General features: G+C 43.9%; 1 protein-coding gene and 1 long non-coding RNA gene across 5 annotated transcripts in view; one reads left to right on the top strand and one right to left on the bottom strand.

The window, feature by feature from the left end:
- TBC1D8 (TBC1 domain family member 8) overlaps positions 1-9,001 on the bottom strand; it is a 73,715-nt gene extending 64,714 nt beyond the window's left edge. For 2 of the 4 annotated variants that reach the window (XM_075130459.1, XM_075130466.1), the window contains exon 1: positions 8,643-9,001. In XM_075130459.1, the coding sequence (XP_074986560.1) occupies positions 8,643-8,979 (337 nt within the window). In that variant the 5' untranslated portion in view covers positions 8,980-9,001. The remainder of the gene's footprint in view (positions 1-8,642) is intronic. The other 2 variants (XM_048857687.2, XM_048857709.2) reach the window with 1 other exon arrangement.
- On the top strand, positions 8,943-12,329 carry LOC142072702 (uncharacterized). Its single transcript, XR_012669267.1, has 2 exons — positions 8,943-9,421; positions 12,082-12,329. It is a non-coding gene; the product is annotated as an uncharacterized LOC142072702 (long non-coding RNA).
- The last annotated feature ends 13,418 nt before the right edge of the window (positions 12,330-25,747 follow it).

Raw genomic sequence — 25,747 nt, 5'->3', positions numbered from 1 at the left:
GAGGGAGGGAGAGAAATATGATCTCTGATTTCCAGCTGTGGACAAGGCTACAAAAACATTTTTGATTAAAGCCTAAAGGCAGGTCTCCACTTAAAGAACTGTAGCTGCGCTGCTGTAGCACTTCAGTTAAGATGCTACTACGCCAACAGGAGAGCTTCTCCCAGCGGCAGAGTTAATCCACCTCCACGAGAGACAGTAGCTATGGCGATGGGAGAAGCCCTCCCATTGACACAGCTCAGTCGACATCGGGGGTTAGGTCGATGTAACTGCATCGCTCTGGGGTGTGAAAAATCCACACCCTTGAGCGACGTAGTTATATGATGTAAGTTTGTAGGGTAAACTTGACCTAAGTTATTGAATAGCCTATTGGTCAGAAAGAATCGTTTTCTCCTATGAGGGGGAGTAGTGATGATAACTGTAACACCTGTTCTATGGAAGCTATTCCATACCCCTAATAATTTTTGTGGTCCTTCTTTGTACTTTTTCCACTTCTAATATATCTTGTTTGAGATGGGAAGACCAGAACTACACACAGTATTCAAGATGTGGCCGTACCATGGATTTCTATAGTAGCATTATGATATTTTCTATCTTTATTATCTATCCCTTTACTAATGGTTGCTAACATTCTGGTAGCCTTTTTGAGTGCTGCTGCATATCGAGCAGATGTTTTCAGATAAATTTGCATGACTCCAAGATCACTTTCTTGAGTGGTAACACCTAATTTAAACATTTTGCCTGTATAGTTGGGATTGCGTTTTCCAATGTGCATTATCTTGTATTTATCAACACTGAATTTCATCTGTCTTTTTCTTGACCAGTCATCCAGTTTTGAGAGATCCCTCTGTAACTTTTTGCAGTAAATTTTGGTTTTAACTATTTTGAATAATTGTGTATCATCAGCAAACTTTGCAACCTCATGGTTTATCCCTTTTTTCCAGATCATGTTGACTATGTTGAACAACAATCGTCCCAAGTTTCTGTGATACCTATTATATCAATATCATCTTCATCTAATACCAGGCACGAAATTTCACTCTTCTTATATTTAGATATCTTGCATTTGTGTACAAGCACTTATAAAATTTGTCAATTTTATTTAGTTGTCTGCCTTCATGTGATGTAACTGAATGGGACTCTTTCATTTGACTGTTTCTCTTCAGCTCCTACCGGTACTTTATCAACTTCTATCCTCTTTACTAGGATATACAGAATCCCTGTTAATAGATCCTCCCATTAGGCATGTGTCCGTCTGAACCACATGCTCTTCCGCACCTGTCAGCTTTCCCCCAGCCCTTAGTTTAAAAACTCCCCCATGACTTTTTTAATTAAATACACCAGCAATCTGGTTCTATTTTGGTATAAGTGGAGCCCATCCTTCCTGTAGAAGCTTCTCCTTTCCCAATAGGTTCCCCAGTTCCTAATAAACTTAAATCCCTCCTATTAACACTATAGTCTCATCCACACATCGATTCCCAATTTGAGTCCAAGACTTTGGTTGTGACCTCTGAAGCCCTAACGAACTTAGAACCTCCCTTCTTGAGACCTCTCCCTGAGCCATACTACAACAGCTGCTATCAATGGGGACATTTAATGTGGAGTCCCTCAGCATAAGAAGCTGTTAACAGAATGATGTTTTCCAGGACGGGACCTCAACTTTGCGGCCTACTCATTCCCTTGGTCTGAAATAGCTTGAATTTTGGAGTATGCTAAACGCCTCATTATTTGCCCAGGGAGAGGAACAGGCATGGTAAGAGCCAATGTTTGCGAGGGATGGGGATACTGTTTGGACTGGACTTTATCATAGTTGATTATTTTTGGCTGGAAGATGCACAGCAGCTGCTGGCTTTAGTTTTGCTTATGTTATATTTTTTGTTTCTCGAAAAGGAATCTAGACTCTAGCATGGACACTTTTTTATTTTAAATCAAAATGCAGTAAATAATTTGGCAACTGGAAATAAAGAAGGGAGGCAGCACCCTGTGACCAGCCAGCTCTCTCTGCAATACCAGCAGGTGCTCTGTGGGTCACAATTTGAGAACAGCTGCTTTGCAGGATGGCATTTTTTTTAAATGCACCGTAATATCTTATTCACTTTAACAAATGCTATGAATTGATCAAAACCTATTTTCTACAGCTTCTGAGGCCAGGTCTGTACTACAGGCCTATATCGGTGTAACTACGTTGCTCAAGGGTGTGAAAAATCCACAACCCTAAGCGACACAGTTATACTTACCTAGCCCACCTTGTAGACCAGAGGTCTCAAAGTCCCGGCCCGCAGGCCATATGCGGCCCGAGAACCTCCCCCTGCTGCCCGCAGAGGAGAGGCGCATACAACCACGCTGCCGGCAATGTCTGTGGCAGGCACCGCCCCCTGCAGCTCCCACTGGCTGAGGGAGAGAGAGAGAGATACACGGCGAGTCAGCCATGGAGGCAGCATCATTAGTTCCCAGGCAGAATCAGCCATGGAGGTAGCGTCACTTTTTCCCCACAATGAATATAAATAAATCAAAATACTGAACACAACTATCTGATGCCCACCTTGCTGCAATCCTGAAGTTTTCAACTGCTTAGTCACTGAGGCCAAATATCAACAAACTGACAGAACTGAAGCGTTGCCAGGTGTCTGGCAAACACAAAAAACTCTCTGGCAGGCAAAGAATTGTATAAAGTTGTATGACAGTTTGATTATTTCTAAGAAATTCGAAATAAAAAAATATAAACATTTTCTTTTCTGAACACCCTCTTCAGTGACATTATTGGCCCGCTGGGAGAATTTGAGGACTGGCACTGGCCCTAAGGTAAATTGAGTTTGAGACCCCTGTTGTAGACAGCACTTCATCAACAGGAGAGCTTTTCCCGTTGACATAGCTACTGCCTCTCAGGAAGGTGAATTAACTAGGTGACAGGAGAAACTTCCCCATCAGCATAGGAGCATCCTCACTTAAGTGCTACAGCAGCGCAGCTGTGCCGCGCTGATGCAGGGTTTTAAGTGTAGACCGGCCCTAAGTTTACTTTCCTAAAGGAACATACAGATTCAGAGACTATCAGTATATAAGAAATACTGATTATTTTTACCAGTGTTGCATCACACTTAGAATTAAATGTCACCATCAATGATACTGCCAAATTCCCTAATGCATTTCCATTCTTTTGCAGCTTCGCACAATCCTCCATGATTTTTTACCCAGTAAAACCATTTATAACTGAAAAATTTCATCAGTGTATAGTCTGCTTCCTCCTACACTGGGATGCAACTCTCTATGAGCTTCTCTCCTAGCTGAAAAAAAATGAGGAGTCCTTGTGACACCTTAGAGACTAACAAATTTATTTGGGCATAAGATTTCATGGACTAGAACCCACTTCATCGGATGCCTGAAGTAAAAGATACAGGAACAGGTATAAAACATGAAAGGATGTGGGTTGCTTTACCAAGTGTTAGGTCAGTCTAAAGAGATAAATCAATTAACAGCAGGATACCAAGGGAGGAGAAATAACTTTTGAAGTGGTAAGAGAGTGGCACTTGGGGCGGGGGCAGCGTGTGGAGACCCCTGGCTGCCCCTATGCATAGGAGCCAGAGGAGGGACACGCTGCTGCTTCCGGGAGCCACGGCATGTGCGGAGCGGGGCAAGCCCCCAGTCCCACTCTCCGGCAGCAGCTCCAGGGCCGGAGTAAAAGGTCTCACAGGCCGAATGCGACCCCCAGGCCATAGTTTGCCTACCCCTGACCTAAGGAGACCATAGATTCTTTACAGAGACTACAGAAAGATACCACACATATCTTAGTTATTAAGTTCAAGTTCAACCAGCTCCCACCTTTTCCAGAGCAACAATGTAAGTGATCTACTACAAAAGGATTTCTTCAGTTATACGTATATAGAACCCCAGAATCAGCCAGTGCTACTGAATTACATCTTGATAAAAGTTAATTTGTGGATAATTTCATCCTGAAACACATGCTTTCTAAAACACATTTCAGATTTCCTGCCTATGTCCCTGATCCAGCAAAGCACTTAAGCATGTGAGTAGTCCCAATGAAGTCAAGGGAACTACTCACATGTTCAGGGTTAAGCATTTGGTTAAGCGCTTTGCTGTGTCAGGTCCCTTGCGAGTCTACACAAAGTGGGTGATCAACAGATTAAGAGATCTCCCCTCACCTTCTCTTGTATGAAAGTGAGCCAGTTTTCCACATCACCTGCAAACCCAACTTGTATCAGTGAACTTTGCTAGTATGCAGATTAAGTGACTGTACAGGTTATATGTATCTCATATGTACACACCTGTTCAAAGTTCAATACAAATACACTACCCTGATGACAGAAACAGACATTAAAGACTAGTACTTTCATATGACTACCCTATAGTTCAATTATTTGGGAATGAAATAAGAATATATCTAAACAAAATATTTTCTTCTGCTGTGCTGTCTGTGTTAGGTTTATTTGTACTTTCTGGATAGATTAACCTGGAAAGAAGAGAGAAATGGTTTGGAAAGAAGAGTGAGTAAATAAAGAATGGACCCCAAAACAGTTGTTCACACACAGGAGCAGTGAAAACACCATATACTATCATGGTGGCTTACATGCCTTTGTGCACACTAAAATGTATTAAGCGACATCTGATGCCGCCTTTAAAAAACAAACCAAAAGAAAAAGAAAAACAACCTCCATGATTTATCAAAGTTAGGGCTGTGAACTGCTGTATAATTTTAAAGTCAAAGATGGCTCTGCTAATAATAGTACTTTGCTTCCAGATGAAAGACTGAATAAAAATGCATACTGCCTATCGAGCCTTGCGAGGTAAGCACTCATTTTTCACTAAGTTATTGATGGAGCCAGAAACAAAACCCAGAACTCCTGACTCATAGACATCTGCTCTAAAAAATAAGTAGTATAATCTCGTCCCATGTGGGTGACATTTCTTTAATCTATTTTTAGAGTCTATTTAAAAGTCCTAGAAATTTCAAGCCATTTCTCCCATCACTGAACTAACTTGTTTTAAATATTTACACTGAAAGTTTCACACTAGTTTTAACTATTTTGTTTCACTTTGTTTCCCACCATCGTTCTCATTTTTGACTGTTCCAAGTAAAAGAGAATTGTAACATTTCATTTATGTTCAACATAAAGTGCACTTAATTTTTTTCTATTAATTGTTTTTCATTTGTAAGATGCACCTAACCTCTAGGCCGGGGTGGCCAACCTGAGCCTGAGAAGGAGCCAGAATTTACCAATGTACATTGCCAAAGAGCCACAGTAATAAGTCAGCAACCCCCCCCCATCAGCTCCCCCACCCCGCTCTCAGCACCTCCCACCCACCGGCAGCCCTGCCAATCAGCGCCTCCCGCTCCCTCCCGGCACCTCCCGATCAGCTGTTTCCTGGCATGCAGGAGGCTCCAGCGGGGAGGGGGAGGAGTGAGGGCACGGCAGGCTCAGGGGAGGGGTGGGGCGGGGGCAGGGCCTGTGGCAGAGCCAGGGGTTGAGCAGTGAGCAACCCCCGGGCACATTGGAAAGTTGGCGCCTGTAGCTCCAGCCCTGGAGTCGGTGCCTATACAAGGAGCCGCATATTAACTTCTGAAGAGCCGCATGTGGCTCCGAAGCCACAGGTTGGCCACCCCTGCTCTAGGCTCTTCTGCAATACAAACAAAAGCTGATTAAAGAAATGTGTCTAATTTTCTTAAGATGGGGGAAATTAAGAGGATAAAAAGAGAAAGCGTGTTTTCAGTTAATCAGCCAAAACAGATTTATGCTAACCTTACATAAAAAGACTGTATGCACTGCAGATTTAGCTTCTGCATTCAGTCAACAGGATGCACCAGGAACTTAGCTAGACAACAAACATCATTTTTTTATTTTAAACTTGCAGATGTCTGCCATGGAAAGCTCAGGAGTAGAGACTTCACATTTGTGATTTCAGCCACATGATCCACCTGGACCTAAAACTAACAGCTGAAGAAGCTATTTTTAGATCTAGAAATTAATCTCTCTCATCCCAGCAATCAAGGAATGAAGAGTGGGCTATGTGTTCCACACAAAGAGGAAGGGGAAATAATAATATAAACCCTAGGGGTTAAATCTTGATCCCATCCCCTTGACTTCAGCTGGGCCAGGGTTTCATGAAAGGTACACAATTGTAACATGACATCTTGGTCTACTGAATCAGAATTAAGCATTCGTGGTGACAAACAGTGAATGCCTACACAGCCAGGACAGACACCGACTCCAAATAAAATGGAGATGATAGAAGACAATGCCACATACTGACAAGAATCATAGAACAATTCTACCTTTGGTATATCAAATAAACATAGTAGCCTTTAAAAGTGTCTATTATGGACCAAAAAAAGATTGTGAGATTTAAAGAGCTCAACTTTTTTTAAATTACAATCCATCATAAGAAATTTGAATTAAAAAAAATTAAGATATAGAATACAATCTTCTCTCTGCAGAAGTCAGACTCATTGAAGAGCAGCATTCCTTCATCTTTTTGCTTGCTGCTGTCTTTCTCCATCCCCGACATGATGTATCATCATATTCTTTATGTTTTGGTCCAATCTGGATTGTAAACGTCTCAGAGCAAGGACTTTGGACCAAATTCTGTTCAGTTACTCTACAGTTAACCTGGTATAACTCATTGATCCCAGTGAATTTACTCCAGATTTACACAGTTGTAATTTAGGGCAGAATATGATCCATTGTCTTCATATTTTCTTCTAAAAGTACCATGCACAACTAAGGAGCTAAAAATAAACATTTTGTACAGTTAAATGAAGTAAAAATGCAAATGTAGGTTGGAAGCTATTTAATGGAAATATGAAGTTGCAAATGCACTACTAAATCTAATTTTTCACCATGTATATTTGATAGGATGACAGAAATCCCATGAACACTAAGAAAGTATATGCAGATAACTGCCACCAAATCATTTTCTTGGCCCTACTCAATCAATTTTAGTCCTGAATATGTGATGCTCCACTTGTTTCATTAGTTAATCATGTCCTAGCCACAGATGTAGAAAGAGATCACTCATGGTGATTTTCCTCAGATCTATCTTTGATATTACTGACTGCAAGGTTTTTGGTGATTTCTTTGTGCAAAGAAGCTAGAATCAATCTTGAGCGGCTCTGCCCCTTTCATTTTTAGAAATCCCAAAGGATAGCTCTGGGCAATTGCTCTTCTGCAGCCATCTGTATTATCACTGCTGCTTTTTGTGTGTATATGAAGCAGCAGATAGGCCACCAGCACACTAACCACCATAAAGGCTAGACCTGCTTAAAGCAGAATTGGACAACATAGTCACTAAAATGCTTGCAGGCAGTGTGTACTAAAGCTGCATTTGTGCTAGCTCAAAGAAGTGAAATTTTAAGACAAATGCTAATATACCCCTTTTGTTTCAATCCTAACCAGGGTAGTTACACTAGTACAGTTGATGTTGAACTTATCAAGTTTCAAGAGAGTTGGTCAGAGTCAAAGAACTCTGAAGAATCAATCCTTTATTTAAAAAAAGGAAATATGGATAATCGGCACTTAATATATTGCAACACATGCACAAAGGAAATTTAAACCACTATAAATTGTGTGTGTTTTTCACTCAACACTTGTATAAGAACAGTATGGAACTTTTTTTTTTTTGGCTCACTCTTCTCACTAGTATCTCTCTTCTTTCATTCCAGGTTAATCCACCTATTCTGAAAACTTCTGTTTTTCTACACTGTCCATTAGGATGGAGTCTATGCACTAACTTAGTATTTTTGGTTACCTTTCAGAAGATCACTGAGAAAGAGTCAAAGACCAATTCCTTTCCCTCTCCTTTTCATCTGGATTATTTAAACTGCCAACATTCATGGGAGACAAAGGCAACACTCCCTACAAGGCAATAACTCAAATTCTTACAGCAGAGTGCCCAGAACTGCACGCATTATTTCTTAGGGAGTTTAACAAGTACTTTATGAAGCGGGACACGCTTTTGTTTTGTACTGAAGCAGGGGGACAATAGGATTCTGTTTGCCTTCCGACTGCAGCTGAACAAACAGCCCGCGGTTTTTCAGTGCCTTGCCCAAAACAAACCTCAACATCTTTTTCTCACCTTAAAGGGAAGGATTTTCCAGGAGCCCGGAAGGAGCATCTTGCCAAGTAACTTATCCAGCTGTCAGAACAAACCACCCCAGCACCGGTGACTCTGGGAGGGGCCACCCCCGTGGTTGCAGGCAGGCCCCGGGGCCCCCGGCGACTAGAACCCGCCGCAGCTGGACACCCTCCGGCAGTGCCCCGCTCCGCAGCCACAGACACCCCCCGGCCGGCTAGAGGGGGCGGCCCTGTCTCCGCGCTAAACCCAGCACCAGCCTCCCGCAGAGCCCGCCGGGGCACGGAACAAAGAGCCTGCTCCGGACTCCCCCGGGCAGCAGCTGCCGCTCCGCTGCCCCCCTGGCGGGCAGGTCCCTGCGGCCCCGACCGGAACCAGCTGATTCCTGAGCCCGGGGCCGCCGCCCGCCGCAGTGCCAGGCACGGGGAGAAGAAGGTGGGGGGCGCTCCCGCTTCGCTTCCCCTCCCAGCCCGGCGGGGCCCGCGGGGCAAGCGGCTCTGGGGGGCAATGGCCCGGCGGGCCCCACCTGGGCGGCTCCCACCCCAGCCCCGGCCGGGCGGTACCGGTGAAGCGGCCCCCGCCGTCCCCGTGTCCGCGCCGCCGCTGCAGGACGAAGTAGCCGCTGCTCTTCTGGGTGACCCAGAGCTTGAGCGCGTTCTTCAGCAGCACCTCCTCGGGACGCAGCCACATCGTGCCGCCGCCGCCTCCCTCCGGCCCGCCTGCCTGCCCGCTCGCCCGCCTAGCGGCCCGGCCGCGGGGGAGGAGCCTGGACGCGGAGCCGCCGCCGCTCCCTCCCCGGGGACACCGCGGCCGGGATTCGCGCTGCGGCGCCAGGAGACTCCCCCTCGCTTCCCCGCCTAGCCCGGCCCCGCAGCGCCTCCCCCACCCGGGACTCCGCATTTCAGGCTCTCCGTGCCGGGCTGGGAGAGAGGAAAGCTTGGACACCCCCTTGCGGGGAGGAGAAAGACCCCGCCGGGAAGGGGCAGCGCCTCCCCACCGCTGTCCTGAGAGGCACTGATTCCCCTCAGCCCTCCTCCCCGCAGAGCCGCACTAGGCATAAGCAGACTAAGCAATTGTTTCGGGGCCTGAGAAACTCAGGGGCCTCCTATTAATTATTGGGGGGGATATTCTTGCTTAAGGCCCCCAGTCGGCTAGCAGCGGCCCTGATTCTCCCTTTCCCTTACATCTTACTGAGAGTGAAATCAGTATCGCCTCCACACTCATCCAGGGATCCACCCTGTGCCTGCTGAAGGCAGGGGCTGCTGGTTGCTCCTCCACCCATCCCAGCTTCCAGAAATCAGGGTTCTTCTATTCTCCCTCAGAAAGATGGGCGTGTGCACACGTAAGTATTGGAACTGGGGGTGCTGCTGCACCCTCCAGCTTGAAATGGTTTCCATCATGTACAGGGTTTACAGTTTGGTTCAATGGCTCTCAGCAACCCCCCTCTACAAATTGTTCCAGCACCCCTGCCTGCACATTCCAGGACAGGGCTCTCTTTTTTGCCCCTCCAAGAAGGCAAGGTCTTATTATATGTTAAATACTGTCCTGCTGCTCCCTAGGGAGATATGATCAGAAGCTCACACAGCCATCTCTAGGCATCAACATTCCTCAATGTGCCAGAGTATTAGCATACCATATCTGTCACCATCCTCTGACACTAACACACAGTGCATTGCACATTTTTGGCATATATTTGCATCAGTTCAGATATGAGCTATCTACAAGTTCCTTCCCATTTTAAAGTCACTCTGTAACAACAAGATTGCTTGCTAGGTTACATATACTGTAAATACATCCAATAGATAAATAATGTTCATGCTATATATCCATTTAAGCCTAGTCATTTTCATATTCACAAGTCATAAGAAGGTGGGGGAGGGGAGAGCAAAGGGATTCCAAATGTTTTCTGGATCACAACTGTGCAGACCTACTTGCTTAGGGCCTAAGCCTGCAAACTCTTAAGTACCTGCTTAACTTTTAAATCAGGGGAACTATTCACATGTGTAAATATTTGCAAAATCAACATCTTAATTCTCTAAACTATGAGAAATGTCAGGGACTGACTGAACATGACCTAAATGGCTTAGGGCTAGGATTGTTTCTCAGCACTCTCACACATTATTTATATTCCTGTGATGCCTAGGAGACCCAAGTCAAGGATTAGGGCCCCAGTGTGCAAGGTGCTATACAAGCAGGTCAAAAAGTTGCCCCAAATACCTTACAATCTAACTCTCTTCTGCTTTTGTGAAATCCACCTGGCATCAGAAGTTCAAACAAACAAGCCCCAAAACAGTAACTTGCTGGAGTTTCCTCTGCTGAAGGGCCCAAACCTTGGAGTCTATAGACAGAAACAAAAGATGAGGCAGAACTTCACTAGTTTTTGTTCAGAAAATGGAGTGGGATAGGGATGCATACCCCACTGTCATTTTAAATAGTTTTGAAGAAGGGATTTTGAAAACCAAGGACTACTACTGTAAATCCTGCCTGGTATTATTTTATACTGGTAATACTGATGACCACTGAAATATGAATGTCTAATTCAGGGGTTCTCAAACTTATTGCACTGCAACCCCCTTCTGACAACAAAAATTACTACAGAACCCCAGGAGGGGAGACTGAAACCTGAGCCTGCCCAAGCAAGCCCCACTGCCTTGGGGGAGGAGGCAAAGGCAAAGCCCCACCTCCCCAGGCCAGGGGGCCAAAGCTGAAGCCCAAGGCCTTCAGGCCCAGGCAGGGGGCCTGTAACCTGAGCCCTGCCACCCAGGGCTGAAGCCTTCAGGCTTGGGCTTTGGCCCCTGGCCACAGCAAGTCTAAGTCAGCCCTAGTGACCCCATTAAAAACAGAGTCACCACCCACTTTGGGGTCCCAACCCACAGTTTGAAAACCGCTGGTCTAATTCAATGTCCAGAGTTCTCTCTCTTGGTCAGATTATAAATAATAGTAAATATGAAGTAATTCCATTATAACTACTGGAGTAACTGAGGTCAGAATCTCACTCCCTCTCTAGACTCTGACACTCAGTCACTATGGACCAAATCACATACTGCTAAATTGGGCAAAGTGCCTATTAGTAGAGAATTTTGATTAATAAACAAAGGATTTGGCCCTCTGCTTGCAATACACAAGATGTTTTATGTATTCTGAATATTCTAACATGTGCAGCCAGGTATGTGGCACAGCCAATAGTAACTGGCATTTGGAATACCTGAAGGTGACTCTTTTGATTGCTTTTTAGGTACCAATTAAATAGTTGATTAGGCCAAACACTGTAAGCTGACTATAGTTTGTTCAACTTTGTTTTCCCTCACAGTGTGTGCGTGGTCTACACAAGTACCAGAATTTTGTTTTCGTACTAGAGAATGGCAAGCAGAAGGAAAAGTGAATGTACTACTCAGCTGAAATATTAAAAAGAACAGATGAGGGATGGAGGAACAATAATGTCTTTTAAAATATTAATTATTGAATGAGAAGAGGTTACTTAAAATGCTCAGTCAGAACATGGGTATTCTAGAATATGATTTGACGTAGTAGTGAGCAGGATGGTGTTTTTTCCCTTCATAAAACAGTTTGGAAGAGAAGTCAGGGTTTTTTTAAAATTAAAAAACTGCTGAGTGGCTAGATTTGTGCATGTTTATTCCTTCTTTTGTTCTGATTTGACACTTATTGCTATTTTGTTTTTACACTCAACTTTGACTTCGCTGAAAATTAATTTGAAAAGTACTTAAAGAAAACTGACTGAGTTGTTAGTCTTTAAAATGAGATTTCTGTCCCCTGAGGAAAACTTTTCCTCGGACTAGAAAGAGAGCAAGGCTAGAGTACAATAAACTTCCTTCTATTTTAGTATCACATGTCATGCACACATGCCATTATTGATTATTCCTTGAGACTTGCCTCTGGTTGAGCCTAATCAACAGTACTCCTTCAAAGGCTCAGGCTTTTTAATCACATTAAAGTTGGTTAAAAATCATATAATCAAAAGACACGCAATTTGCTGTTTTTCAGGCATATAGAATCAATGGAAGGAAACTAACACAAAATACCATTTATAAATGGCTGTGGAGGATCAGACAACTGAAAACTAATCAAAGACCTGAAGAAGAGTTCATTCTAAGCTTGAAAGTTTGTCCCTTTCACTAATGAAAGTTGGTCCAGTAAGAGATTACTTCACCTACCTTGTCTCAAGGATCATATAGTAAAACAAAGGGCTATGGTGATACATAGTGTAATAAATATTCCAGATAAATTGAAAATAGTCTGGTTCTTTTTCAAGGTGGAAGAACAGAATTTTCTAGGAGCAGAATTGCATGTTGAGTGCACTGACATCTGAGTAAGGCTAAATAATGGTTGCAAGAAGAAAAATACAATTTTACCATAACTTTCAATCCAAAGCACTCAAGAAACAAAATACAGCCACCTCTGGCAATCAGCGGACTATAGTCAGCAACAAATGCAAGGTGATACTAGAGGGGGATTCCACCACCACCCCAGTTATTTACTGCTTATTTCCAGCAATCAAGATTTTAATAGTCTAAGAATCTTTCTTGGGAATCTCACCTACAGTCTTGCATTGGTGATATGTACAGGTAAACAAAAAGGGGGAAATGGTGATCCATCCATAGTACCTGCCTGAGGTCTCTGAAGATATAAACTTTGCAGGTGTTCTCTCATAAATTCTGTAGAAGAACAGGACAAGTCAAGCCAGGAAGCACTTTATTTGGAAGGAACAGACTAAGAAAATAAGTTTTCTGGGTTCCTTCCATCCATAATATGCCTTCTGAAAATAGCTATAGGTTATTTATGATCACTGATATCACTTCTAGATTTAAATATCAACAAATAGCACAAGATATTGATTTTACAGTTTAGACGACATGACAGCATCTAGGGTTAGCAAAAAGCTTCATGGAAAATTTCAAGAAGGAGTGGCCCTGAATATGCTTGGGATGTGGCATTTTGAGGCAGTAGAGGGAAGCAGTATGTCATGTAGTCAGAGTAAGTGTGATCTTCTATTCCTGACTTGCTTTGGTACATCTACTCAGCAAAAACCCACCCTGTGGCAGCAAGTCTCAGAGCCAGGATCAACTGACCCGGAATCACAGGGTTCATTCCGCAGAGCTGTAGGGAGTAGTGTAGATGTTTAGGCCCAGGCTGGAGCCCAGGCTAAGAGATCCTCCCCCCTTGCTGGGTTTCAGAGCCCAGGCTGCAGCCCAACCTACTCTTTTTAGCCCCACAGCAACATGGGTCCTAGTCACCGACCCAGGCTCTGCTTCCATTGAGACTATGCTGCAAGGGACCCTCCACTCTGGCCATACCAGCTCCTGGGAATCTGCAAAAGAAGTGAATAAACCTTGGTCTGTATTATTATTGCAACATACATGGGTTTGGAGGGACCAGAATGGAGGTGAAGCAAATAATGCAAGAAAGGGATATGAGACCCACTTCCAGGCTGAAGAGGATTGGACCACATGTGGATGATCCTTCCATGAGTGGAACTCAGTGGAAGTGCCCAGGAGTCTGAAGTATGTGTCCATTGTCTACTCCTGTCCACTGCGAATGTGCAGAATTTATGTCCTCTGCAGATTTCTTTGCTTCCTGGAGAAAAATGACTTTCTGACAGGGAAGCAAAGGGAAGCCACAAAAGCAGTCATACAACCCTCCACAGTAGTGTGTTTCAGGTGCCCAGGGCAGCCGGCAGAGAGGTAACTCACTGTGGGGAAGACGGCAGGACTGGGGAAGACCTGACTGGTGGCTCCTACCCTGCGCCTGAATCAGCTGCTAGTTTGGGCTTGGCTGTGGAGGAGGGGACTTTCTCTTCCCCTGCACGGCATCCAGGCCCGGGTGAGACCCATCCCCAGATTTCTCCCCCAGCTGCAGGAAGCTCTACGAACTCTCCTCCCCAACTCTGCTTCCTGTGCCCATCGTTCCTCAGCTGCAGGAGGTGGGATCCCTGTACAGGGAGCTGCTCCCCCATCCACCCAACCCCCGTGCAGTGACCCCCTCATACCTCACTAAGCCTCACCCCCTGCACTCAGAACCCCCCCCCGATGAGCCCAACTCCCCCTGCATCACCCCAATGAGCCACCCGCACTCGGATCCCCACCGAGCCCACCACCTGCCCCACCAGCTGCACCTCATTCCCCACCCCACTGATCTCTACAACCCCAGCATCTGGACCTCCCCTGACCCCCACACACATACCCAGACCCCCCTGACAAGCTGTATCCCCTCCCACACTCAGACACCCCCCAGGCTGAGCCCCAACCACCTTCACCTAGACCCCACTGCAGAGTCCCATTACTGTTGCACCCAGAACCACCTAACAAGCCCCTGTGCATCCAGATCCCCCCCGCACTTGGTTCCCCCACTGAGCCACCAGCACCCAGATTGCCCCACCCCTCTTAACCCACACCTGGATCCCCCACACACACACACTGAACCCCTCCACACTTGGATCCTGTCTTGCCGAGCCTGCCTGCCCACACCTGGTGCACCTGGCAGGGAGAGGCAGGGCCCTGGGGTGTTTCTGTAGCAGGCACGGTCCTTGCACTGTGTCAAGGTTGTGTGCAGCCTTACCACCAAGTCCGTGTCCCGGGGGGGGGGAGCTGCACAGTGATCTCCCACCTCTGTGAGCCAGTGGCCTGTGCTCCCCAATGTTGGAACCTCTGCATTTATTTATTGACATATAAAACTTGCACAATTTTGCAGAATTTTAAACTACTGTGTGCAGAATTTTTAGCACCTAATTTTTTATTTTTTGGCGCAAAATGCTCTCAGGAGTAAAACTGTCATGTCTGACTAGATTGCAAATGGCAGTTAACAGCGAAGTACATATTTATAACATTCCCTCCTGCCCCACTGAACTAACAAACTTATAAATATCTGTAAAAAGGAGTACTTGTGGCACCTTAGAAACTAACAAATATGTAGATTGTAATGGATTTTTTTTACCTTCAGTCCTTTTGGTCCATCTGTTTGCATTTGGAAAGGAAGATGATGTCTGTCTGTATCTGTATGAGTTTTTTCATGAAGTTGATAGATTTCCACTCCATACGGCTAAATTCAGTGCCTTGCCTAATGTCAGGTTTCAGAGTAGCAGCCCTGTTAGTCTGTATTCACAAAAAGAAAAGGAGTACTTGTGGCACCTTAGTGCCACCTTAGTGCCACAAGTACTCCTTTTCTTTTTGTGAATACAGACTAATACGACTGCTACTCTGAAACCTGTCATAAATATCTGTAATAAATCTTAGCGGTTTTGTTTATTGATTCTGATTAAGTTAACAATTACTTTGTAAAGGACAACATAAAAGTATATTTTGTTACCCCTTTTGACTCAAACAGGTAGCCAGCATTTGGGACCTTGCAAGTTGTTTCCATTAGGGAGAGACATTGATGATGGAGTCAGGTATTTCTTTTATGCAATCCTGTTTGTTTACCAAGAATGTACATAAAGTCCTGTTTCCCTGTACATAGAAGGTGTCAAATAGTTGGACACAGTTTCTTTGCGCATCATAGTTCCAAGTCATTTTCAGTCAGCACTCTGCCCAAAAAAACTCTCTTTAGGCCAGTGGCAACCAAACTTCACTGGTTCACATACAACCTTCTTAAAAAATTCTTGGGAAGTGAATTGATGGGACATCAAGCTCAAATACTGCAAGTGGTACATGTACCACAGCTTGGGAACCCAGCTGTCATCTTTTTCTCAGGGCCACGCCCCCAATGCTTGGTCGGTCTGTCTGATTGGCTTTCTGCTGCTTCTCTCTCCATTTCTCTGTTGTTTCTCTCACAGCTCCAACAATCAATGCCCAAGCCCCAGCATTTGCTATATCAGTCTGCAAAAAGCCCTTTGAGCTACATGGTTCAGCTTCTACTCAAGCCTTGCCATGTGCCTGTGTTTTGGGTGGTGCTCCTGTTGCTTCAGCTATGTGGTTCCATAAAGGACCACAATCGCTTTTTACACTTATCCTGAAGTGAAAGGTGTCTTTCACAACAACGTTACAGTACAATCAGCAAGTACAATGAAGCTCCAAGCAGCTATGGGAGGAAAAAAAAAAAACACCACAAAAAACCACTCATCGCACAATTAAGTGTTTCTATTTGTTCGGCTCACAGCTTTGCCCAGTAATCTAGCATGCTTTCCCCCTTCTGGCAGTACAATACACATGAGCATTTCTATATTTTGACAGGAAGGAAGTCTTCAAAAAACAACAACATTTGTTGTTACACTAGTTAGGATAAATAAAAGGACTATCAAGTTTCAAGGTGTCCCTCTGCTAGGGACAGGAAGACAGTCTGTCTTTCCCATCCCATCCCCACGTTATGTAATTACACAAGTATGTGCATTTTAAGGGAAGGCGCTGACCACTGCCCAAGATGCTGTGGTGAACGGACTGGCTCTAGCAGGAAAAACACAATAGACTATTCTACTACTACATACACTCCTCTTGGATGCCTGATTCTGATCTTGCTTACATAGAAATAATGCACTGAAGTTGTATTGGTGTAATACAAGATTAGAGTCCATCCCCAAATTAGAAATAGAATTTCAATAATCTGTTGGGGTTTTTGGGATGGAAGGAGGGAGGGGAGGGGAGTCTTGTTATTCGTGTGTGTGATAATTTAAAAGTTTGGTTTCTTATCAGGAATTAAAGAGTCCATCTGCAAAGTCTCATCTACACCCTTTAAGGAATTTGCAACAAGTTATAGGCATCTTCTATTCTTTCTGAAATTTCCTTTGTTAATCTCAATGACATAGGAGCTTGGAGAAGTAGATTTATTTATTTATTTTACACTACTGCTGGCTTACTCCACTGGTTCTTACCCTCTTTATTAACTCTAAAAAAAATCTTTTCACCTAGTTACAGACTGCAAAATGCTTATTCCCTTAGGGCCTGATTCTACCATCCTTACTCATGGTGCGCTAGCCTTACATCAATGGACTTTCCTCACATGAGTAAATCCTACTAAATATGAGGAATGGTGGCAGAAGCAGACTTAAATCTACAAATATTTTGGCATCTGTGACTAGGCGAAAAAAGTCTGGAAATAAGAAAACTTTTATAAATTGAGGCACAGGCCTGACATTTTTCTATTTGTAAGTGCCTGTGCAGTAGTAATGTTATCAAAGAGGAAGGTAATGGCTTTAATATGAAACATTACTGTTGCAGTAACACATTGCCTGCACTGTAACTGCTGGCATCCATGCACACAATTATTTACTATGCAATATCAAAGAAAGCTCATACTGGAGCCCTCAATGCTAGTTTCTACTTCCTTCAAGGCTAATTCCTTATTCAAATTCCATGTTCATTCAACTTTCAAGCTCAAAAGTGTACCTCAGTGGCTCAGCGATAATTAGGTGATTCTGTTAAAAAAAAAAAAAAAAAAGTCCAAGATGGTTTATTATGCCCCTTATTTGTTGCTTTGCATAGATTATTGAGACTGTGTTTCTAAGATGGCTGTCTTTCTCTAGATCTGGATGCAGTCCATCTTGAGTAATCTCATGGCCTAAAAAGTGGAAGTAGTTTGGCACAGTTTGCTTTTTTTTTTTTCCCCCTCTTGTGTTTCAGACCAGAAGTTCTTATTGTTTAAAGATTTCCTCTAGGTGCTTATCGTGTTCTTCCTCTGAACATCCACACACCGGAATATCGTCCATGTAGACAGTAACTCCCTCTTAGAGTCTTGTAATAGCTGAGCCCTTTTCTCAGTGAAAAATGTCAGGCATGTTACAAATGCAAAAAGGGAACAAACGTGAAATGTTGTTGGCCAACTCAAGCTATTATGTTCCCAATCCTGAAAGCCGCTCAGGGCCAGGGTTCTGGGTATGCCTGCGCAGAGGAACTTGCAGAATCACGGCCTAATTTAGCGCTACTCTTCTACTGGGAATTTTCACAACCCTTTAGAGGCATGTAGACTTGAACACACGTCCTATCCAGTTTTGGAAGGATGTTAACAAGTGCATGCTAAATATACTTTTTCCTCAGAATTGCTGGATTTAAATATAGACCATCTATATCTTCCCTTCTTTCTTTCATGACAGAAACAGTAGGAGTGCACGCCCCTCTGGTGTTCACAAATTCTCACAACACCACCATTGCTTTCTATTCTTTCTAGACCTGCCTGCCTTTTGGCAGCTGTGGAGCAGTTATTCTGTGAGTAATACTCAGTACACAATAGAACTCTACATTGGGTTTCAGTGCAATCTTTATACTCTGAACAGCATTAGAATTCAGCTGATTCACATCCATGTTGTCACTGCAGACCACAACAATACGGAAAATGTATGGCTTGCCCTTTCATTCCACTTGTTCAATAAACTACCCTTTGCATTGTGGCATACCGCCTGGGGATTTCAAAATACTGTAGTACTGGTGGCCAGAACGGCAAAACTGTATCATAATTCAATGCCGATACCACTGAAGTGTTAGCATCTGAATAAGTGTTAAAACTAATATTTTTGTGGCTCTCCTTCAAGATAATTTTCCAAGCAGGTTTTGAGTAATTCTCACACTGCAGGGATCTCCACAAGAAGATTACTTGTTATTACTTCTTTCATTGATTTGATATGACAAACTCTAGCTCAATGGCCTCTTTTTTTTACACTGTCAGCATATGCTAGCCAATAATCACTCTGCTTATGCTTGCGATAGAAGCCGAAATGTAGTACTCATCAAAGAGAGCTGCAATCTGACAATTACTATACCCCCATGCTTTTCTGTATGCTAGCACTGTTTGATTTCTTCCTGTCTGGCAGCAGTCTAATTTAAGTCTCTGACTGTCTCCATTTGTACAGAATTTTCAGGCTTTTTCCAGTTTGTGGTGATGAGCAATAAGGTCTTTTCTCTTTTACTGTGGTCACAAAAAAGTGAAATTGAGATTATATGGATTCCAAGAGAAAAGATCAAGGTAATAAAAAAGTAAAAAAAAAGAAATTGTCAAATTGCTCTGTTTCTCATGTATCCTTTCTAAAAATTTGTCCCTGATTTTTCATCTTTGCTCTCTTCAAACTTACAGAATTCAGATAATTCACGCAGGTTTCTAATAAAGGCCTGTGTTGTCTCCCCTTCATTTTGGCAATGTTGGTATCATGTGGTGTTTAGATGTTGCTTGTAATTATTAGAATTGGGAGCACTGGCTGTTGGGAGTCTGAAAGAACAGAAAACAGGAAGGAGGGGGGAGGAGTTGAAGAGGCAGAGGGAGAGCTACTGAGGGTGCAGCAGCAGCAGCTTGGAAAAGAGGTTTCCACTTAAAAAAAATAAAGTCCTGTTGAAGTTTGTTAGTACCTTGCCTGGCTACTACAACATATCAACATGCCCTTTCATGTACTATATTCTTTTTAGGGATAAAATAATCATACTTCGCAGAAATGCCTCAACCATCTGTATGCTCTCTGCTAGAGATGTCAAAAGATTTGGAAACAGTCTCTGTTTCCCATCACAATTGCACAGATAAGTGTGTTTACTTGGACATCTTTTTTCCCTTTGTACTTTACTGTAGCTGTCTTAAATCTAGAAAATCTTGTTTCCATTGCCATTCTGCAATGGTGACAAAACTGAAAGGCTTTGGAAGTTTGTAAGTATCCATTTCTTTCAGGAACAGGGCACTTCTAACATATCAGACACAACAAGTCAACATAGCCTACATTTTCAGATGTGCCTGCTAATTTAGACAACTTGGACCTAGTTTTCCAGAAGTGCTCAGAAAACAGTTCCAATTCAAGTCAATGGCAGTTGTGGGTACTTGGCACCTTTGAAAGTCTAATACAAGATATCAACTTCTGCACGCGCGCACACAAACACACACAAATGCACACTTTTGAAAACTCTGGACTTAAACCAGTGCCTCAGTTTCCCCATCAGTAAAATGGGGCTACTACTTGAAACTGACCTACAAGTCAGCTGCAAAGGTTAATTTAATGTTTATAAAGCACTTCAAAACTGGAAAGTATTATTTTTACTTTTTAAATAGACTGTTTTTGCACCTCTAACTTTTCACATGTAAAAAAGTAGCTCTCTCCCTTTGTTGATAAAGTTATAATATTAGAAAATTTAAATATTCAGAAGTAATACTCTGACTACAACCAAGTTGAATGAACTATACTATGAACACAGTATTTTCTGATACAATATCAACATTTCACGATGTGTTTGTTTGTTTTTTACAAGGTTGATATTTACTGTGGAGTGTATGTGAGTTTATACCTTCATGTTACAGTTTCAGTTACACAACATTTATAATGGTTTGGCAAAGAAGTGTTATATTAGATTTTCTTCTTTACTAGCAATCAACATAACAAAGTCATACGGAGATCCTGTATGTTTCCAGAAACATCCTCATAATATCAAACTATCCTAAAATAGTTCCCAGTTGACGTATCATAGGTAGATGACTGTTACCAAATTTGACCCTTAATTTTGGCATTTACTGTGAAAGTAGAAATAACTTCAAGACTTCTGTGGCCAGTGGAAAATTTAGGATGTAGTCAGACAGGGAAAATTGTCAGCTACTCTGCTCCTGGATCATTTTGCCAACTGATCTGTACAGTGGAATTGATGACAACTGTAGCTGTGTGATTTACGTCAATGTACATAAATTGGGAAAGTAAATTGAGGAGCTTATTGGGATATGCTGTCCTTTTGCACAAAGAATGGTCCTGTGGTTCAGACATTGGACTGACTCAGAAGACCAACCTGTGGCAGGGTGGACTATGTCTGGAGGCCCCCTACAGGAGGTCTTGTGGCCCTGCATCACCCTGCCCCAGAACAGAGTAGCGAAAAGTCCTCCAGGCAGCCTAGAGTGGCTTCAGAAAAGTGGCCAATCAGAGGGGCTGCTGCAACGACCAATAAGGGGTTAGAAGGACCAGATAAAAGGCAAGCAGCAGAGCAGGTAGAGCCTTCAGTTGCTGTGTGGAGCTTGATGAGGGAGGACTGGGTGCCCGGCTGCCTAGATGAGCAGCAGGCTACAGACAGCAGGCTACAGAGAGCCCAGGGAAGGCTGCCAAAGACCAGGTGCCTGGCTGGCTGGATAGAGTAGCAACAGGACCATGAAAAGGTCAGCGTGGGCAGACTGAGCCCAAAACCTGGCCAAACCAGCGAGGTTAGCGAGATGGGCCCTGGCTGTGTAGGCAGTGCCTCTGAGAGAAGCCTTAGAGTTATGGCCCCATACCGGAGCTGAGAAAGAAGTTAGACTGTCCCCTCTTCTGGGGTATACAGTACATGTGGCTTGGTCTGAGTTGCTGAGACCCTTCAAAAAGCCATCAGCTCGGGGGGGCTTGTGAGAGGCAGGTGCCACCCTGATATAAGAACTAAAACCAAAAGCAGGCTCACACCCAAACAACCAAAGGGCGTTTCCCGTGAGAGGTGGGTGCTGCCCTGAAAAAGACTGATTGTAGGTATTGGCCAGAGAAAAGAGGGTGCCCATGAGAGGTGGATGCTGATATTGTTACACAACCTTAAATTCCTAACTGACTCAGATTTCCAGTGTAACATTAGGCAAGTCACATAACACCTCTCTCAGTTCCCAGTCTTGGAGTCATCAAGAATAGTTCTCTGAAAATATCTGCTCAATGTGCAGCAGCAGTCAAAAAAGCTAACAATGTCAGGAGGAACCGTTAAGAAAGGAATAGCTAAGATGACCGAAAATATCATAATGCTACTATATAAATCCATGGTACTTGCAGACCTTGAATTCTGCTTGCAGTTCTGGTCACCCCATCTCAAAGATATTAGAATTGGAAAAGCTACAGAGAAAAACAACAAAAATGAGGAGATTAAAAAAAGACTGGGATTGTTCATTTTAGAAAAGACTAAAGGGGGATATGGACTAAGGGGGTCTACAAAATCATGAATGGGGTGGAGAAAGTGAACAGGGAAGTGTTATCCCTTCACATTACACTAGAATCAGGGGTTACCCAATAAAAGGAATCAGCAGCAACAGAAGCAAGTACTTCACACAACACACAGTCAATCTGTGGAATTTGTTGGCAGGGAACGTTGTGAAGGCTAAAGTAACTGGGTTGAAAAAAGAATTGGATAAGTTAATGAAGGATAGGTCCATCAATGGCTATTAGCCAAGAGGGTCAGGATGCTCTGGATGTCTCTAAACCTCTGACCGCCAGGAGCTGGGACTGGATGACAGGGGAAGGATCACTTGCTAATTGCCCTGTTCTGTTCATTCCCTCTGAAGCATCTGTCACTGGCCATTGTCAGAAGACAGGAGACTGGGCTTGATGAACCACTGGTCTGACCCAGTATGGCCATTTGTATGTTCTTATGTATCCCTCTCTCTCTCTTTCTTGCCTGTTTAGAACTTAAGCTCTTCAGGGCCAGGACTGTCTCTTAACAGATTTGCTGATACAGAGCACAATTTTTGGAGCCACCCCAATTGTTTGTTGTGGGCTGTAAGCTGTATTAGAAATAATAGTGTCCCAGAAATAAGTCTACAGTAGGTTGCCTGGGGAAGCAAAAGGACAATGCAAAAGGGAAGTAAGTGGAGAACACAACGCTTTCAGTTGAACATAAGCACAGTGACAAATTCCCCTTTGCTTATTCCCACAGTATGAACTGTTGTCTGTTCCTTGACCTTAAGCCGACACTCCCAGCTTACCACAATCAGAAGTTTATATAGGAATTGAAACTTCTAACTTCACTCCCTGTTTCTGTGAGTAGTCCGTTAGGCCTGGTCTACACTACAGAGTTAGGCAGCTTACATGAACCTAACTTTGTAAGCATCTATACTACAGCATTGCTCCTGCTGATGTAAGTCACCCACTACACCGACCTAATAACTCCACCTCCGCAAGAGGCGTAATGCTTAGGTCAAGGTAGTTAGGGTCGACCCAGAGTGTCTATATAGACACTGTAGAAAGAACAAGGAGTACTTGTGGCACCTTAGAGACTAACAAATTTATTTGTGCATAAGCTTTTGTGGGCTAAAGCCCACTTCATCAGATGCATGCAGTGGAAAATACAGTAGGAAGAGATAGATACACACAGAGAGAACATGAAAAAATGGGGGTTGCCATACCAACTCTTAACAAGACCAATTGATTAAGGAGGGCTATTATCAGCAGGAGAAAAAAAATTAGTAGTGATAATCAGGATGGACCATTTCAAACAGTTGAAAAGAAGGTGTGAGTAACGGGGGGGGGGGGGGGGGAAGGGGGAGGGAGGCAGAAATAACCATGGGGAAATAGTTTTACTTTGTGTAATGACACATCCACTCCCAGTCTTTATTCAAGCCTAATTTAATGGTGTCCAGTTTGCAGATTAATTCCAGTTCTGCTGTTTCTCACTGGAGTCTGTTTTTGAAGTTTTTTTGTTGAATAATTGCCATTTTTAGGTCTGTAATTGAGTGTCCAGGGAGATTCAAGTGTTCTCCGACTGGTTTTTGAATGTTATAATTCTTGACGTCTGTGTGTCCATTGATTCTTTTGAGTAGAGACTGTCCGGTTTGGCCAATGTACATGGTAGAGGGGCATTGCTGGCACATGATGGCATATCTCACATTGGTAGATGTGCAGGTGAACTAGCCTCTCATAGTGTGGCTGATGTGATTAGGTCCTATGATGGTGTCCCTTGAATAGAAATGTGGACAGAGTTGGCAATGGGCTTTGTTGCAAGGACAGGTTCCTGGGTTAGTGTTTTTGTTGTGTGGTTGCTCATGAGGTTGGGGGGTGTCTGTAAGCGGGGACTGGCCTGTCTCCCAAGATCTGTGAGAGGGAGGGATCATCCTTCAGGACAGGTTGTAGATCTTTGATGATGCACTGGAGAGGTTTTAGTTGGGGGCTGAAGGTGATGGCTAGTGGCGTTCTGTTACTTTCTTTGTTGGGTCTGTCCTGTAGTAGATGACTTCTGGGTACTCTTCTGGCTCTGTCAATCTGTTTCTTCACTTCAGCAGGTGGGTATTGTAGTTGTAAGAATGCTTGATAGAGATCTTATTGGTGTTTGTCTGTCTGAGGGGTTGGAGCAAATGCGGTTGTATCGTAGAGCTTGGCTGCAGACAATGGATCGTGTGGTGTGGTCTGGATGAAAGCTGGAGGCATGTAGGTAAGTATAGCGGTCAGTAGGTTTCCAGTATAGGGTGGTGTTTATGTGACCATCACTTATTAGAACTGTAGTGTCCAGGAAGTGGATCTCTTGTGTGAACTGGTCCAGGCTGAGCTTGATGGTAGGATGGAAATTGTTGAAATCATGGTGGAATTCCTCAAGGGCTTCTTTTCCATGGGTCCAGATGATGAAGATGTCATCAATGTAGGGCAAGTAGAGGATGAGAGCTGAGGAAGCGTTGTTCTAAGTCAGCCATAAAAAATGTTGGCATACTGCGGGGCCATACGGATACCCATAGCAGTGCCGCTGATTTGAAGATATACATTGTCCCCAAATGTGAAATAGTTGTGGATGAGGACAAAGTCAAAGTTCAGCCATCAGGTTTGCTATGACATTATCGGGGATACTGTTCCTGACTGCTTGTAGTCCATCTTTGTGTGGAATGTTGGTGTAGAGGGCTTCTACATCCATAGTGGCCAGGATGGTGTTTTCTGGAAAATCACCAATGCAGTGTAGCTTCCTCAGGAAGTCAGTGGTGTCTCAAAGATAGCTGGGAGTGCTGGTAGCGTAGGGCCTGAGGAGAGATTCTACGTAGCCAGACAAACCTGCTGTCAGGGTGCCAATGCCTGAGATGATGGAGCGTCCAGGAATTCCAGGTTTATGGATCTTGGGTAGCAGATAGAATATCCCAGGTCGGGGTTCCAGGGGTGTGTCTGTGCAGATTTGTTCTTGTGCTTTTTCAGGGATTTTCTTGAGCAGATGCTGTAGTTTCTTTTGGTAACTCTCAATGGGATCAGAGAGTAATGGCCTGTAGAATGTGGTGTTAGAGAGCTCCCCAGCAGCCTCTCGTTCATATTCCGACCTATTCGTGATGATGACAGCACCTCCTTTGTCAACCTTTTTGATTATGAGGTCAGAGTTGTTCCTGAAACTGTGGATGGCATTGCGTTCTGCACGGCTGAGGTTATGGGGCAAATGATACTGCTTTTCCACAATTTCAGCCCATGCACCGTGTTGACTATTCCAGGAATCATCCATTGGGGCTGCAGAGCTCCAGCTGTTGGCACTGGGCATCAGGGTTCTGGCTGTCAACCCCGGGCGGTGGGGTTCCAGGTATCAGCCTGGAGGGGCTCCGGCTCTCAGTCCTGGGTGGCAGGGTTCTGGGTATCAGTGCCTCACTATGCCCCATATTGAAGTTAAATTGGTGCAAGTACTCCTGGTGAGGATAGACACTGCCAACAGAAGGAGCTAGTGTGGACATGCCAACTCAATTTAATTACTGCAGTGGCTGTACGTCAATATAACTTAAATTGACCTAATTTTGTAGTGCAGGCTTGCCCTTAATTTGTGAGGTATAACTTGGAATAAAACAAAGAAAAGGTGCAAATTCTTCCCATTCAATCAAATTGAAAGGAGTAAATTCAAAACTGATAAAAAGACATTCATTTTCACATAACATGTAATTAAACTCCGTGGAGCTTGTTGCCACAGGATATAATTGAGGCCGAGAGCATAACAAGATTCAGAGAGAGATTGGACATTTTTATGGATAACAAGATCCAGGTATGACAGGGTAAGTCTCACCACTGTGGCGCCTCCTGCTGTCTGGGGAATTAGTACTGCAC

This window comes from Caretta caretta, chromosome 1 (genome assembly GCF_965140235.1).
Source record: "Caretta caretta isolate rCarCar2 chromosome 1, rCarCar1.hap1, whole genome shotgun sequence".
In the NCBI taxonomy this organism is placed as follows: domain Eukaryota; kingdom Metazoa; phylum Chordata; order Testudines; family Cheloniidae; genus Caretta; species Caretta caretta.
This window is presented reverse-complemented; position numbering and strand designations above follow the sequence as displayed.